Source organism: Castor canadensis, chromosome 9, assembly GCF_047511655.1.
Source record: "Castor canadensis chromosome 9, mCasCan1.hap1v2, whole genome shotgun sequence".
NCBI classification, from domain to species: domain Eukaryota; kingdom Metazoa; phylum Chordata; class Mammalia; order Rodentia; family Castoridae; genus Castor; species Castor canadensis.
The window spans coordinates 27,536,874-27,553,943 of record NC_133394.1 but is presented as its reverse complement, the minus strand read 5'-3'; the positions used below and the strand labels follow the sequence as shown (position 1 = coordinate 27,553,943).

The 17,070-nt window shown below is 44.7% G+C and overlaps 1 protein-coding gene and 1 pseudogene across 1 annotated transcript in view; both read left to right on the top strand.

Moving 5' to 3' along the window:
* The window catches only part of Hpgds (hematopoietic prostaglandin D synthase), a 53,066-nt gene extending 47,573 nt beyond the window's left edge, over positions 1–5,493 (top strand). Inside the window, exons 5-6 of the mRNA XM_074041378.1 lie at positions 1,170–1,268; positions 5,111–5,493. Of these exons, the coding sequence (XP_073897479.1) occupies positions 1,170–1,268; positions 5,111–5,275 (264 nt within the window). The 3' untranslated portion in view covers positions 5,276–5,493. The remainder of the gene's footprint in view (positions 1–1,169; positions 1,269–5,110) is intronic.
* Positions 5,494–14,202: 8,709 nt separating this feature from the next.
* On the top strand, positions 14,203–14,299 carry LOC141411195 (U6 spliceosomal RNA; annotated as a pseudogene).
* The last annotated feature ends 2,771 nt before the right edge of the window (positions 14,300–17,070 follow it).

The window sequence follows — 17,070 nt, the reverse complement described above, 5'->3', positions numbered from 1 at the left end:
ATGTGTACATCTATTTGATAAAAAATGTTTTAATATGCTTTCTGTGGTAAGGCTATTATTTGGTCTATAAGACTAGTTTATATATCGAAGGTGGGCATTTGGATGATGGATTTTGTGGATGATATTCAGGTAAGGCTCAAACTGAGGCACAATGTCAGTTCAAGGAGAGGAAAATCCATAAAGGCCCAAGAGCATGAAGAAGCATTGTGGCTTAATAGTCACTAAAAGCAAGAGTGAAACAAAGACCTGCCAAACTTGAGGAGGCTAGCCTTACAGAATAAAATGAGTTGCGTGACCTTCAGTTATGGTATTTACCTTTAAAGGGAGCTAGGTTAAGAAGCAGGGAAGTTTTAGGAATCTAAAAACACAATGGGAGCTGGGTGCCAGTGACTCATGCCTGTAATCCCAGCTCCTCAGGAGGCAGATTTCAGGAGGATCATAGTTCAAAGCCAGCCCCGGGCAAACAATTTGTGAGACCCTATCTCTAAAATACCCAACCCAAAAAGGGCTGGTGGAGTGGCTCAAGAGGTAGAGCGCCTGCATAGAAAGGATGAAACCCTGAGTTCAAACCTCAGTACCAACAACAGCAAAAATAGCACAATGGGGTAATTTTTCACTAACAAAAATGAAGATAAAAATCATAAAATTATTTTATAAGTGAAATTTTAAAGCATTGTACACAAAGGAACTATAAGGACTGGTTACAAGAGTCGTTTTTAAATTTTATTTATTTATTTTTTTGGTGATTCTGGGGCTTGAACTCCAGGCCCCGCATTTGGTAGGCAGGTGCCCTACTGCTTGAGCCACTCTATCAGCCCTGTTTTGTGTTGGGGATTTTCAACAGGGTCTTGTGAGCTATTTGTGCTGGCTGGCTTTGAACCATGATCCTCTTGATCTCTGCCTCCTGAGTAACTGGGATTACAGGTGTGAGCCACCAGCACCCAGCTTAAAAGTGTTTATTGTTAACACCCGAGTAATAAAGAAATAACTATGATCTATACAGAATCAGACCCAAAACTCCATGATATCATAAACATAAAGAAATAAAAACAGGTAGCAATTCTATTCCTTATGCAGTCATATGGGAGAAAAAGGATAATAAATCTGCTTCCTCTTCAAATGATTTATTTTTGTTCTTGTTTTCCATAAAGTGGTATTTTCTCTTGTAGGAGCAGATGTTCAAGGAGCTGCTCACATATGATGCACCTCTTCTTTTGCAAGATTTGGACACATATTTAGGGGACAAGGAGTGGTTTATTGGTAACTCTGTGAGTATGTCTTACTCATTAAAAAATATCACCAAATATAGTTAAGTAAAATTATAAACCAAAAACTATTGAAAGAAAATATTACTCATCGGGAAGGAATAGTTTATACGGCAGAGATAAAAGCTAAGCTAACTTTTTTTCCTGTACTGGGGTGTGAACTTTGGGGTTCATGCTTGCTAAGGCAGGTGCTCCGCCATTTAAATCCTACCTCCAGCTCAAAAGCTAAGCTTTTAAAGACTAATCTTTTAAGAGTAGATTTGACTTTGGAATTGTAAACTGTTTTATGTTATTATGTAACAAAAAGAATTCAAAAAAGCTATCCTGAAAATCAAAAGCCAAGTGAACAAATAATCCTAAATGTGTAGAGTACACAAAGAATACATATTGTACTCTATTCGTGAAGGACTATTGCAAGAAATACCATCATTTGTTCAGCACAGTAATTTTAATATACATCTCCAGACAGATATTTTCTCAGAACAAAAAAAATGAAAAACATGCACCATTTTCAGTAATACTTTTGGTGGCAGTGGAAACTTTTGGTATTATTTTTATATTGTTATATCTGATTATGAGTAAATAAACTCATGATGCTCTTCATCTTGGTACAAAGGCATTTGGGGGAAACAGTGACAACCCTGGTCGTTCTGAGCATTGCTGGTGCCCAGATTCCCATCTCTTAACTACTGAAAACAATCAGGGCTTGCGGGAGAAAGGGCTGATTCTCAGTTTGGTAGAGGAAATGTCAAAAAATTAGATGGGGATATCTGGTCACCTAGAAGCAAATAAATTACCAAATACAACTGGAGTTGTACCAAAATGACTCAGAAATCCACTGGAGAGCTCCCCATTGGCTAACAATGGGACAATTCAGACTTCAGTGAGAATGCTAACGACATGAATTGAAACAAATCAAAATGAATGTAAACAGGAGGTTAGGACCAGAGCCACCTCAACACAAACACAGTTCCTCAAAAGCTTCACTGCTTACTTTTAGAAGATGATATGGAGTCACTTCATTATCCTGAAAACTGTTTAAAACAAAAAATGTGAGAAGTTTGAGATAAAACATTTTTTAATTCTGTCTTTTCTTCCAATTAATAAATAAAAAACAAAGATTGAAGTAAATCATTACCACTTTCCAACAACTTGAAGAATTAATGGGGCTACGTAGTGACCATCAATAACTTAATATCACAGGAAAGGGAAGACTAGATACTCTGGGCACAGCACATAGAAGTACACCACCACTTTCAGCTAGTCTTGCCATCCAAGCCAAGTCTAACTCTGACTCAGACGCTGGGGTGGGTGGCGTCTGTGCATTCAGGGAGATTTACATTCTAGAAGACAAGACAGTGTGCTTTCTGTGGCTGTCTGGTAGCTCTGATCACAATCCGCCCTTTCCAACTTCTAGGTGAAATAGAAGTAAACTTGCCCCACTTTTATTCTCAATATTCAGCCACATCATACAACCCTTTATTTCTTCCCATGGACCCCGGCTCAGAGCCTTTCTTAAAATGTTCCTTTCCCTACCCTATTCTTTGAGTATTACTGAGGACTATGTTCTTTCTATTAAAAACTCCTTTGTAAACTGTCTCCTGCTCCCTTCCTTGCAGTGATCCAAGCACACTGGGTTTGTTCCTCAGACACAAGTCCCACTCCCACCTCTGTGCCTCAGCCTGGAGGGCTTTATCCCCACATCACTGCCTGCCTCCATTCAACCTTGACTTACCCATCAGTTTTTATTTTTCGGTACTGGAGTTCGAACTCAGGGCCAACACTTGAGTTATGTAGAAGGTGACAGGATTATAGCCTACTCCCAGAGTATGCTAGGCAGTCACTTGAGTTATGCCCACCCCAGACCTCTTTTTGTTTTATTTAGTTTTTGATATAGGGTCTCATTAACTTTCTGGGGACTGACCTTGAACTCAGGAGCCTTCTGCCTCTTTTTCCTGAGTAGCTACGATTACAGGCATGCATCACCACCTTCACTTACTGGTAATGTTTCCTCTTGAAGGTTTTCCCTGACCACCTGATATTCACTTCACTTTTTCTTCATTACCTGAATAACTTTGTATGATTGATTCATCTTCTTCTAAAATAAAAGCCTCAGGCTGGAGATGTAGTTCAGTGGTAGAGCACTTGCCTGGCAAGCACTCTGTGTTTGATATATAGCATACACACCCACACACATACACACACACACACACACACACACATACACACACACACACATACACAACCACACACATACACACACACACACACCCACACACTCACACACATACACACCCACACCCACACACATACACACATACACACCCACACCCACACACATACACACACACACACACACACACACACATACACACACACATACACACCCACATACACATACACACACACCCACACCCACACACACACATACATACACACCCACACCCACACACATACACACACACACACACATACACACATACACACACACATACACACCCACACCCACACACCCACACACATACACACCCACACCCACACACATACACACACACACACACACACACATACACACACACATACACACCCACATACACATACACACACACACACACCCACACACACACACACATACACACACATACCCACACACACATACACACACACATACACACACACACATACACACCCACCCACCCCCACACACACACATACACACCCACACACATACACACACACACCAAAAAAAGCCACACCAGAAAAGAGGCTCACATCATAGTGTCACATCTTATTTTCAGGGAGTCCCTAGAACTTAGACATGGGTGTGGCACACAGTAGGTGTTTGTAAGTATTTCTTGGCTGAACTATGAATCCTCTAACCAATAGTACCTCCTGGCTGACTGATGTTTACTAAGCAAGTTCATCAAACACTGAAAAGCAGCCCTATTAAATTACACACACACACACACACACACACATACACACACACACACACAGCTAATAATAGTCCACATTTAAACTTCACTCTGACAAATAGGAAGATGGAGTCAAAGAAACATCATAATTAGATTAATCTCTACACAAAGGAAAAACACCCAAGTGGACAAGGAAGGGTAGGACCAGGCTGTCATCAAAAGAAACCAGTGGTCAACCCTAGGGTTCCCCTATTGATCACTTCCCTGATGTGATGCAGTGGAATGTATTTTAGCCAACAGTATTGTTCTTGAAATTATAAACCCTTCAGGAAAAATTTAGAGCTTATTCCTTTATACTTCAAAATATAAGAGAGTAAGATAAACGAGTTGCAATAATCACACAGATCAGGACATTGTATAGGACTAGCGTGGAAACTTTAATAATTTGGTGACATAACAGAAATGGTACTATGCTGAATTAAGAGTTAAAGAGGTAGCCAAATGAAATGCACAGACCTGGAATGGATCCTGCTTTGTCCTGTAATAGGCATTTTTGCAACAGATAGAAATATATGGGTTATGTCTTAGGTACAGTGAGAATTATTGTCATGGAGTAAAAATTGGGCCAGGTTACAAAGAGCAAGTGCTGTAAGATGGCACGTTAGTAAAACTACATCTGTTTATCTATCTGCACAGAAAAAGACTGTATTCACTAAGGCATTAATCGTAGTAATCTCTGTGACTATGCTATTATCCTGTCACCTTCTACATTTTTATCATATTTGCGTGTAGCTTTTGGACTAACAAAAAGTTGTTTTGAATTCAAAAGAAATTATCTGTGGATTAGGAAACTAACTTTCACAATGGAGTGTTGATACGCTTTTGCCTTTCATCCGCAAAAGCAGATGGTGTTTTGTTTCCTTTCACCAGGTGACCTGGGCAGACTTCTACTGGGATATTTGCAGTACCACACTTTTGGTCTTGAAGCCTGACTTGTTGGACATCCATCCCAGGCTGGTGACATTACGGAAGAAGGTCCATGCTGTTCCTGCCATTGCTGACTGGATACAAAGGAGGCCCCAGACCAAATTCTAGCTCATGTACAGCACCTCCAGGCTTTGCTGTTCACAGCCATCTCTCCCATCCACAGACAAGATGCTATGATACCTACACATCCATGCAATTACCTCTCCACCTCCTCCAGGACTTGCACTTCTGTCGTATTTTGCTTTATTAAAAACAATTTAGTTTCCAATATCTTTTTTTTCTAGAATAGCTTACACCATTTACAATTGGGGAAAAATAGTTTAAAATACATGTAGATTTGCTTTGCATGGATTCCGATATGTGTGAATGCTTTGGTTAAATAATATCAGTGTCCAAACCCAAATGGTTTGGACTTCAGTTATCACAACATATTAACTATGAGCAAACATGAAACATGAATTTCTCCGGTAACTCTTTCATCCACAAGTCATTACAGTAATAACTGATGCATATAATGATCAAGTTCATCAGTCCACTGTGTGTCTGTTACTCACTCGCAGGCAGCAAAGGATTTAGCTGTATTACCTGCTTGTTTCCCAGTGATAAATCCATTTGGCATTTTACAAAAATGGATAAGCAAAAGAGGGAGCTCACCACCGAAGATGAAAGTGAAGGAAAGGAACTAAAAGTGATCAAGATGGAGTCAAATTCAAATTAAGCATAAATGGACTTAAAGAAAAAGAGAGGCCTGTGCTCACTCCGGCAGCACATGTACTAAAATTGGAACGATGCAGCCTGTTAGGAAAAATGCCGCTCACAAAGAAAGCTCATGAGAAAATCTCACATCCAAGAGCAGGGCTTAATGACAGGCATGAGCTGCCTGGCTTCCGGGGAAACAGGAAGACAGCGAGTCTGGGCCAGGCATGGCTTTTTATAGAAGAGGGAGGGTAAGAGGTTGGCCCATGCACAGGGGTCCCTGATGGGGGTGGAGCTTGGGTGGAGCTTGTCTGTGCGTGGGAAATTTTTTAAAGGGCGGGGCTGTTATTGGGAATGGCTCCATTTTCCAAGAGGTGATGCCTGAGGATAAAATGGCCACAGATTTATAAAATGGCGACATTATTGTTCCATCATTCCCCCAGTTTTTCTTTAATAATGATGAAGGTAGGGGCTGAGGATCAGGAACTGGGGCAAAACATCTATCTCTTTAACTGTTTCCTGCTGGCAGGGGGCTTTGTATGTGGCAGGATCCTCAGGCTCCTGTGGCGTCCTGGATGGGGTCTTCACAGTAGTTTTCAGGGCGGTTTTGGAGAGGTTGATATCCCTGGAGGTACAACTGGTTAAATTTTTGATTAGCAATAGCAGACATGCGGTCTAAAAGAAATCTTTGTACCGTTCTTATGATACAAGGGAGGAAGCAAGAAATAGAGGCATCAGGATGGGCAGCAGCCAGGAGAACCACTGTGAAATGTTATTCCCTAGAGAATTCCAAGAGTCCTCCAGCTCCCTTCTCTGATTTTCTAACTGTTCCTAGAGTTGTCTAATTTTATTTTTTACTACCCCCGACTGGTTAACATAGAAGCAGCATTCTTCTTGTAAAAATAGGCAGAGACCACCCTTCTCTTCAGTGAGCAGGTCAAGGCCTCATCGGTTTTGGAGTACAACTGAGGCTAGGGAGTCAAGTTGTTTCTGTAAGGTTAGGATAGAGTCGGCCACCATTTGAATATCACTTATCAGTTGATTAGAGAGTTTTGTGTAGTAGTGGACAGAGGTTCCTATTCCTGCAGCCCCTGTTCCCATGGCAGCCATTATGCCCAGGGGTAGCAAACAAGGGAATAGTCTGGATTGCCCTTTTAGATCGAAGGTGTGTGGTGAGGGGGATGAGGTCCTGATCTTCTGTAATAATATTCATGTCAGGAACCAGAAATACCAGAGTGCAAATATGCTTCCAGGATTGGGGTAAACAGGGGTATATACTCTGACCACATAGAAAGAGAGTCCCAGGAATGAGGGGGCAGCAGATATTGTTTTCGGTTTTGTTGGCTGTCTTATTGGTGTGAGATTTTTTGGCCACCACAGAGCCTACCTCAACTATCCCTGAGGAACTCTGCAGGCAAAGAGGGGTTGGCTGGGAGAGAGGAAATGGGGAAAGAGTGGAGGTGGTGGGTCTTTTGGTGAAGGAACAGTTTAAGGTAAAGGGTGTGGAAACATTTATGGGGCTGGTGATGACCTGAGAAGGGCCAGTCCACTGACACATCCAACAACAATGGGCTAGAGTAGGATTGGTGTGGTTGAGTAGTTGATGAGTGGTGTTTATGACCTAGAGGAGAAGGATTTCAGAAAGGGACAGTGTGTGTAAGGAATTTTAAGAGGCTTTCTAGTGGGAAAGAATAAGTCCTTTAGACTTTGAGGTACCTGGGTGTGGAGGACCTTCTGGAGGCCCTCATCCTGGACTCTGCCTCCATCAGATATGCCAAGCTGTGAGAGGTAAGTCCAGCATACCTGTTGCCCCCTCCTCCCTTGGCAGTGGTAGCCAGCATGGTTGCCTTTGCTAATACCCATCCAATATTTTTGATTAAGATGTTGGCATAAAGCGGCAGTGCTATAGCACACCTTTTGCATGATGGTATACACTGTAAGTGGCCGGCATGGGCGGTGGGGGAGAGGGGGGTAGGAGGCCCCAGCTTGCAAAGGTCCAAGTCATAAGAAAGAAGAGAGCACAAGAAGTAAGGTGCACAGGGTGAGGTATCCAAAACAGAGAGCTGCATTATGGGGCCATCTCCACTCACGGGGAGAAGTTGCCCACAGGACGATACTTAGGAGAGAGGGGACAAGGACAAGAATTACCCACAGAAAGGGATGGAGTGAAAGCATGGTGGTGCGGTTTACAATAAGGCAAAGAGAATGTTGGAAAATGAATAGATTTCTTCAGGAGTAAAGTCTGAGAGAGTACCTTGGAGGTGAAGGTCGGCTGTCCAATCTATGAAGCAGGGGTAAGGAAGGTATGAGAAAGGAGGGAGGCTGATTGTGTTGGGAGGTGGGAAGAGTAAAATCTCAGAGTAGAGTGTATATAGGAAAGAGCAAACACATAGGCAGGCACTGACAGGAAAGGATGTGGGGGTGGGGAGTATAAAGAGTGAGTAGGTGAGATGCCAGGTCCCCAGGCATAGGGCTCCTGCCTATGCCCCGGGAGTCTCCGTGGGTGTGTCTTCATCTTCTAGGATCTTGGGGAGGTGGGAGATCTTTATTTTTGTTGGTCCTGTAAGAAGAGATTGATAGGTGTTTTGTGGGGCTGCCAGTTTTAGATTTTGAACATGTACCCAGGAGGGAAGTCCTGCTAGCTTAGCAGCCTTAAGGGTGGTGAGGATGACCTTAAATGGGCCTCTCCACTTTTCCTGCAGGTGGCTGGGTATGGCTGTACTTTTTAGATGAATCAGATCTCCCATTTGAGGGAGGGAGTTATTTTGGTGGTGTCAGAGGGCTGGGGCAACTGATCATGAGCATGCGACCAAAGGAGAGAGTGAAGAAAAGTGAGGAGAGGATTGAGGAGAGTGGGGGGAATGTTAGGGGTTCTGGCTGAACCGTGATAGGGAGGAGCGGATGGCCATAGAGGAACTCAAAGGGGCTGAGCATGAGTGGTCTTTTCAGAAGGGCCAGGAGGTGGAGAAGGACTAGGGGTAGGAGCTTTGTCCAGTCTAGGTGGAGCTCGAAGGAGTTTGGTGAGAGTATTTTTTAGTGTGCAATTGGCACGCTCAACTTTACCTGAAGATTGGGGATGATAGGGAATGTGAAATCTCCAGTGAATATTTAAGGCTTGTGCCAATTTTTGGGAAATAGAGGAAACAAACTCAGGCCTGTTGTCTGACTGGATGGAGGCTGGGAGACCAAACAGTGGGATGACGTCTGTGACCAAAATCGTTGTTACTGTGGAGGCCTTTTTATTGGTCGTAGGAAAGGCCTCCACCCATCCTGTGAAGGTGTCTACCAATACCAGGAAGTACTTAATCCTCTTTACTGCAGGATTATGTGTGAAGTCCACCTGCCAATCCATGGCAGGGAGACATCCCCTTGCTTGGTGGGTAGGAAAGGGAGGGGGTCTAATATTGGAGTTGGGGTTTGTGTGCTTGGAAATTGAATAGGATCGGGTAATCTGTTTAAGGTATTGTATGTCTCCTGGAGATAGGGAAAGGGATTGGTGGAGAAAGGTGTAAAGAGCATGAAGTTTAGGATGAAAAAGCGTATGTGAATAGGAGAGGAGTTTTAACTTCAGAAGCAGGGAGAGAGAGCTTAGTGAGGGGGAAAGAAGCTGGGGTAAGTGGGTACGTGGCCAATTGGGGTGCAGCTTGGAGGGTTGCCCACTTGGCCTCTATATCTGCTCAGTTGTTTCCTCTGGTAATTATGGAAGAGTCAGTCTGGTGGGCTTTGCAATGAGTAATGCCTACCCAAAAGGGGAGGCATGAAGCCTCTAAGACCTGGGCTATTAAGGCAGCATTGATAAGGGGAGTTCCTCTTGTAGTTAAGAATCCTCTTTCCTTCCAGATAGCAGAGTGGGACAATAAAGTGTGAAATGCATATTTAGAGTCAGTGTAAATGTTGACAGTTTTGTCTCTTGCCAGGGTTAGAGCTCTGGCCAGGGCAGTAAATTCTGCCCTTTAGGAAGTAGTAACCAAAGGGAGAGGGCATGCCTCAATGATGGCATAATCAGACACAATGGCATATCCAGCTCTTTGCTGTCCATTGTGAACAAAGGAGCTGCCATCAATGAACTAAGTGTAGTCAGCCTGAAAAAGGGTGCCCTCCTGAATGTGGTCTGGGCAGGCAAAGAGCTCTGCAAGGATCTCGGGGCAGGAGGGAACAAGGGGAGTTGAAGAGAGAGGAAGAAGAGTGGCTGGGTTAAGTGGGGGACATGAGATGAAAGTTAGGGTGGGATCTTCGACCAAGGCCACCTGAAGAGATTGGATACAGGAGGGGGCATAGAGTAAAGTCCCTTATATGTGAGGAGTTCTGAGAGGTTATGGGGAGAGTAAACAGTAAGGGGGGACCCAAAGGTAAGCTTTTTGCTTTCCTGGATCAAGAGAGAGGCGGCTGCCAGGGCCCTAAGGCATGGGGGCCCATCCCCTGGTTGTGGGGTCTGTTTGGAGAGGTATGCTACTGGAGCAAAAGAGGGCCCTATGTTGTGTCCAGAACTCCTAGGACAAACCCTTGCCTCTCAGAAATGTAAAGGAAGAAGGGATGAGTGAGGGCCAGCAAGTGAAGTGCCAGGACTTGTAATAGGGCTTGTAAGAGGGTTTTAAAATGACTTGACACAGGCTGAGAGGGGTCCAGGGGCTCTTGGATAGGATCTCTGGATGCTTCATATAGAGGCTTGGCCATTAGACTGAAGTTGGGCACCCAGTCTCTGAGATAGCTAGCCAGGCCGAGGAAGGAGAGAATTTCAGCCTTGGTGGTGGGGGCAGGGAGAGAGGCTAACAAGACCTTATGATCTATGGTAATGGCCTTATGAGTAGGAGAGACAGATAGGTCCAGGTAAGTTACTTGGGTGAGAGACAGTTGAGCCTTGTTACAGACACATGGTATCCCTTTTTTCCCAGAAAATTAAGTAAGAGGGCAGTGTGTTGTTGGCTATCTTTGAGTGAGGGGCTGCAGAGCAGGAGATCATCTACATACTGGAGGAGTTTACTCAGGGAGAGATGGAGGGTAAGGAGGTCCCTAGCCAGAGCTTGGCCAAAGAGGTGGGACTGTCCTGGAACCCCTGAGGCAGAACAATCCAGGTCAATTGTTGGGAAGTATGAGAATCTGGATCAGTCCAGGTGAAGGCAAAGAGGTTTTGGGACTGTGGGTGGACAGGGATAGTGAAGAAAGCATCTTTTAGGTCCAGGACTGTGAAATGGGTGGTGGTATCGGGGATGAGAGACAGGAGAGTGTAGGGGTTGGGCACCACCAGGTGTATAGGAGTCACTGCCACATTGACTAAGTGGAGGTCCTTTACCAGCCAGTAAGACCCATTGGGCTTTTTTACAGGCAGAATAGGAGTGTTATAGGGGGAGTGGGTTGGGTGAAGCAGGCCCTTAGCGAGAAGATCTGAGATGATAGGCTTTAATCCCTGTAAGTGGATTAGAGAAATGTGATATTGAGGTTGGTTTGGGAAAGTGGAGGGATCCTTGAGAGTAATAACAATTGCCTCAGATGTGTAGCGACTGCAGGGTTTTGGAGGTCCCACACAATGGGGTCCACCAGCATAGCAGGTAAGGGCAAGGGGTCAGGAGGGGCTTGTGGAAGTAGGGCACCCATAACAGTAAGGAGGGGCCATGAGGATAGAGACAAGAGGGAGTGGGTGTGAGAATGGCCTGGAATTTTGACAAAATGTCCCTTCCCAAGAGTGGGGAGGGGCAATTAGGGAGGACTAGGAAGGAGTGAGTAAAAAGTGTGCGAAGGAGTGAGTAAAAGGTGTATCTCCCAGTATGCAGGTTAAAGGAAAAGTCATTAAGGGCTGGGTAGGAGTTCCCTCCACCCTGACTATGGAGGTTAAAGAAGGCTTGGTAGGTCCCCAGAACTCCGGCAAGGCAGAAAAAGTGGTGCCAGTGTCTAGGAGGAGAGAGATAGGCCTACCATCGATGAGAGCAGTTACCCTGGGCTCCCGTGAAGTTAGGGTTGTCGAGCCTGGGAGTCCTGGGCTCGGTCAGTCATCAGCCACCATTGCCAGTCCTAAAAGATCAGTCAGGGAGGAGGGATGGTGGGGGAGCTTAGACTCTCCACCTTGAGGGGTGGAGGGGCAGTCCATTGCCCAGTGGCCCTCCTGTTTGCACTTAGGACATGGTCCTGGTGGGCAGTATATCTTAGGACAGGCACACGCTCAATGTCCCTCAAGGCCACACCAAAAACATGGGCCGGGAGGTGTCTGGGATTTTTCCTGGCCAGGGGAGTTAGAGGCTGGAGGCCTTTGTTGGAGGGCTTGTGTCAACATCTGGAATTTAGTCCTATCTCTCCTCTCCTTATCAACCCTTTGTTGTTCTTCTCGGTAATTATAGACCTTGAAGGCCACGTTTAAAATTTCAGCCTATGGAGTCTGAGGGCCATTTTCCAGCCTTTTAAGTTTTTTCCTTATATCTGGGGCTGACTGGGAGATAAAGTGTGTCATAAGAATAATTGTACCCGTCCTGAGTTTCAGGGTCAACTTTTGTATGGTATTGTATTGCCTCTGTGAGCCAGGACAAGAAACTAGCTGGATTTTCCTCTTTTTCTTATTGGATTTCTCTGAATTTATCAAAATTAACAACCTTCTGGGCCACCTTTTTTAGTCCTGCCACTAAACAAGTAACCATCTGATCCCTAAGCATTCTACCACTGGTTTGGTAATCCCAATGAGGCTCCTCAGTAGGGATTGCTGCAGCCCCTACAGGATGGGGGGGGTGGTGCGATGGACCTCATCTGCTTGTGCCCTAGCCGCATCCCAGCCCTTGTGTCTCTCCTCTGGAAAGAAGGTGGAGGAAAGAATGAGATATATGTCATGCCAAGTAAGGTCACAGGATTGAGCCAAGTATTGGAACTTTTAAACATAAGAATCTATGTTAGTGGTGAAAGAGCCAAGGTGCTTTTGTATCTGAGAGAGGTCAGAGAGGGAGAAGGGGACATGGACCCTTACAAGGACTTCCACTCTGGCTACTTCCCGGAGAGGGTAGATGGAAACTAGATGACTGGGGGGTCCGTGAGAGGGAGTGTGTGAGGGGCTCATGGGATCCTGTGATTCTGGGTAGGCAGAAGGACAGGTGGAAGGAGGGTTGGAAGGAGGAGCAGAAGGAGGGGTGGAGGGACAGGCAGAAGGAGGGGTGGAAGGAGAGGCAGGAGAAAGGGTGGAAGTAGGGGTGGGGGCCAATGGTTGAGCAATGGAAGCCCATCTCTGATAAGGTGGAGGCTCATTAGCAGGGTCAAAAGAAGTGAAAGCTTCAGAGTCAGGAGGGGGTTCAGAAAAGGATTTGGCTGGTTTTGAGACTGGTTTAGAGGCTAATAGAACCAGTGCAGGGGAACAGGAAGTACAGAGGGAGGGTTTGGTGCAGAGATAAGAAAAGGATTGGGTGTAGGGAAGTTCCTTCCACTTACCAGTGTGCTCACAGAAATTGTATAAATTCCTCAAAATATTGGGATCAAAAGTGCCATTAAGTGGCCATTTGGAGGCATTGTCCAATGGATATTGGGGCCAGGCCTGATTACAAAGAAAAATGAGCTTTTGTGGCTTAAGATCAGGCATGAAGCATAGGGGCCCAAGATTGGCCAGAAGACATCCCAATGGGGAGTCTGAGGGAATTTGGGATGGTTCAACTCCCATGGTGAGGGCTGACCTAAGAAGAGATACGGTGGGTGTCCCCAAAATATCAGGTCCTCAGGAAAGAGAGAGAGATGTGGAGTACCCAGAGGGAATGTCTTCACCATGGGGGTCCACAGTCCCTAGTGGGGAACCCGGTTCCCAGGGATGAGAGTGAGCTGAGACCTAGTGCTAGGATTTTGAGGAAATGAGAGAGAGATCTCAGCTCTGTGTGCAAGGAAGACTCACCAGGAGAGGACTTTGAAGATTGGCCAGTGGTGGATGGTGGTTGGAGGCATGCTGGGGGGGAGGAATTTCCCTGTGAGCTAGTGAGGGAGTGTTGCTTTCTAGGACTGGGGGTTCCAGCAAAGCAGCTCTGGTCCTGAAGGAAGGGAATGGGAGTAGAGAGAGAGAGAGAGCAGGATGGGGTGGAGGAGGCTGGGAGAACAAGGTCAGTGCTGGGAGCACACCCAATCTGAGTCATGGCACCAAAGGTTAGGAAAAATGCTGCTCACAAAGAAAGCTCATGAGAAAATCTCAGGTCCAAGGGCAGGGTTTAATGACAGGCATGAGCCACCTGGCTGACCCGGGAAAGAAGGTGCAGGAAGAGAGTGAGTCCAGGCCAGGCATGGGGGTGGAGCTTGTCTTGGAGCCTGGGAAATTTTGCTGAAGGGCGGGGCTGTTATTGGGAATGGCTCCATTTTCCAAGAGGTGATGCCTGAGGATAAAATGGCTTCCGATTTATAAAATGGTGGCATTATTGTTCTATCACAGAGAAGATTAGCAGACCCCTGCGCAAGGATGATGTGCAAAGTTGTGACATGGTCCATATTTTTTTAGAGCATCAGTAATATTGCATACTGTAAGATGTGAAGGTAGAGGATATAAGGCTGTGTATTGAAAGCTGTTGAAGAATGGGGGGACGAAGGTAAAGGGATAAGGGAGAGTAATGGAAGGAATTGAACAGACCAAAGCAAAGCACACCCACTGAAGGTGTACACTGAGACACCCCTTGAATGTAAACTCAAATATAAACAACGAAGACCAGGACTGAAAAATAGGCACAGTGGGTGCAGTGTGGGGGGTGGTAGTAGGGGGTAGGGGAAGGTGAGGGAAGAAGATTAAGGTGATGGCATACGGTTGATGGACTTCAAATACCTATATGAAACAGAACTAAATAACCTCTTGTAATTGCTTTGGGTGGGGTGAGGAGGGGGCTGAGGGGGAGAGACAATGGGGGAAATGTAAATAAGGTACAATATAAGTCTGATTGGAATTGTCCCTTTAAATCCCCCCATGTAACGAATATATCCTAATAATGAATATATATATATATATATATATATATATATATATATATATATATATATATATATAGACTGGAGAAAAAAAAATAAAGGCCTGTGGTATTTTCACACTGCTGTGGCTCAAGAGGCTGGAGAGAGGCAGGCAGCCAGAGGAACTCAGTGAACCTACTGACATAAAGAAGGAAAGTGATTGTGAGAAAAAAGATGTAGATGTCCCAGAGGAAGTGACACAAGTAAAACAAAAACCCTTCACATTGAAAAACAGATCAAGGCCAGGAACTGGTGGCTCACGCCTGTAATCCTAGCTATACAGGAGGCAGAGATAAGAAGGATTGAGGTTCAAAGTCAGCCCCAGGCAAATAGTCTATGAGACCCTATCTCGAAAAAACGCTTCACAAAAAATTGCTGCTGGAGTGGTTCAAAATTGTAAAGCACCAGCTTAGCAAGAGTGAGGCCCAGAGTTCAAACCCTAGTACTGCCAAAAAAACCAAAAAACAAAAAACAAAAAAGCACAACAACAACAAAAACCCAGATCGAGAGAATGAAATGACCACCATAGTCTGGGAGAAAATATTTGCAAAAACATTTATCTGATAAATTAAATTGTTATTGAAAATATATAAAGACGTGTGAAAACTGAACAATAAGATAATGAATAATCTGATTTTAAAAATCAGTAAATTCTATACCAGAAGCAGGGTAAAAATATAGAAAAGAAAAGAAAAAAAATCAGCAAAGGACCTGAACAGCTACCTCACCAAAGAAGACATACTGATGGCGAGGAGCATATGAACAGGTGAAATTTGGGAACTGCAAATTAAGATGGGGTACGGCTGGGGGCTGGTGGCTCATGCCTATAATCTTAGTCACTTGGGAGGCTGAGATTGGAAAGATTCCAGTTTGAGGTCAGAGACCTCCATTCCAAAATAACCAGAGTAAAATGGACTGGGAGTGTGCTCAAGTGGGTTGAGCACCTGCCTTGCAAGTGTGAGGCCCTGAATTCTATACCCCAGCACCACAAAACAAAATGTGGATGACGTCCTTTGGTAGGTGAATGGATAAAGTGCTGCACACAGAAGACAGAATAGTATTTAGTGTTAAAAAGGAATGAGCTATCAAGCCACGAAAAGACTTGGAGGAGTTTTAAATGTGTATTATAAAGTGAAAGAAGCCAATGTGAAAAGGCTACAGACTATATGGTTGTAATTTCATGGTATTCTGGAAAAACCAGAACTATGGGGACAGTAAAAGATAAATAGTTGCTAGACTAGTGGGGAGAAGTGTGCACACAGGCAGTTTTTAGGCAGTGGAACGATTTCGTATTGGATGCAAGTCATTTTTACTTTTGTTAAAACTCACAGAGTGCACAACAGTAAAAGTTAACTCTAAAGCAGACTGGACTGTGGGGGATGACAGTATGTCAGTGCAGGTTCACTGTTATGTACCACTTGGGTGCTAGGAGGAGGCTGTGCCTGTGTGGGAATGGGGATATATGGGAACTCTTTGTCTGCTCAGTTTTGCTCTGAAAAATCTATATCTTAGCTTTCCATCACTGTGACAAAATACTTGAGAACACTTAAAAGGAGATTTATTTTGGCCCAGTTTCAGAGCTTTTAGATCATGTTTGGTTGGCTCCATTGTTTTGGGGCCTGTAGTAAGGCAACACATCATGGTGAGGAGTATGGTGCAGCAAGGCTGCTCACCTCAAGGTGGCTTGGAAGCAAAGGAGAAAGTGGTAGGAATCCCAAGATCTCCTTCAAGGACTCTTGGTCCGTGACCTAATTGCCTTCCACTAGGCCCCACCTCATAAAAGTTCCACCACCTGTCAGCAATGCCACAGGCTGGTGGCCAAGCCTTTAATACTTGAGCATTCAGAGGAAGGGGAACCTTCCAGATCCAAACTAGAGCAGTCTGCTCCTGGTCTCAAAGGCTCTTCTCCATCTCACAATGCAAAATGCATTTAGTCCATCTGTAAGAGTCCTCAAAGTATTAACAGTTCCTGTATTGGTCAAAAGTCCAAATCCAACATCTCCTCTGAGACTCATGGCAAACTCAGCTGTGAACCCCTATAAAATTCAAAAGACAAGGTACATATTTCTAAGATACAATGGCACTGGGAAATCACTCCCATTCCCAAAGGGAGGAATAGGAAAATAATGAGGAATTGGACCAAAGTAAAACTAAAACTGGACAGAGCAAACATTAAATCCTACAGTTTCATGTCTGGCATCCAGGACACACAGTAGTGTGATGTGATTCTCCAGTGGCTTGGGCATCCCTGTCCTTGTGGCTTTGCTGGC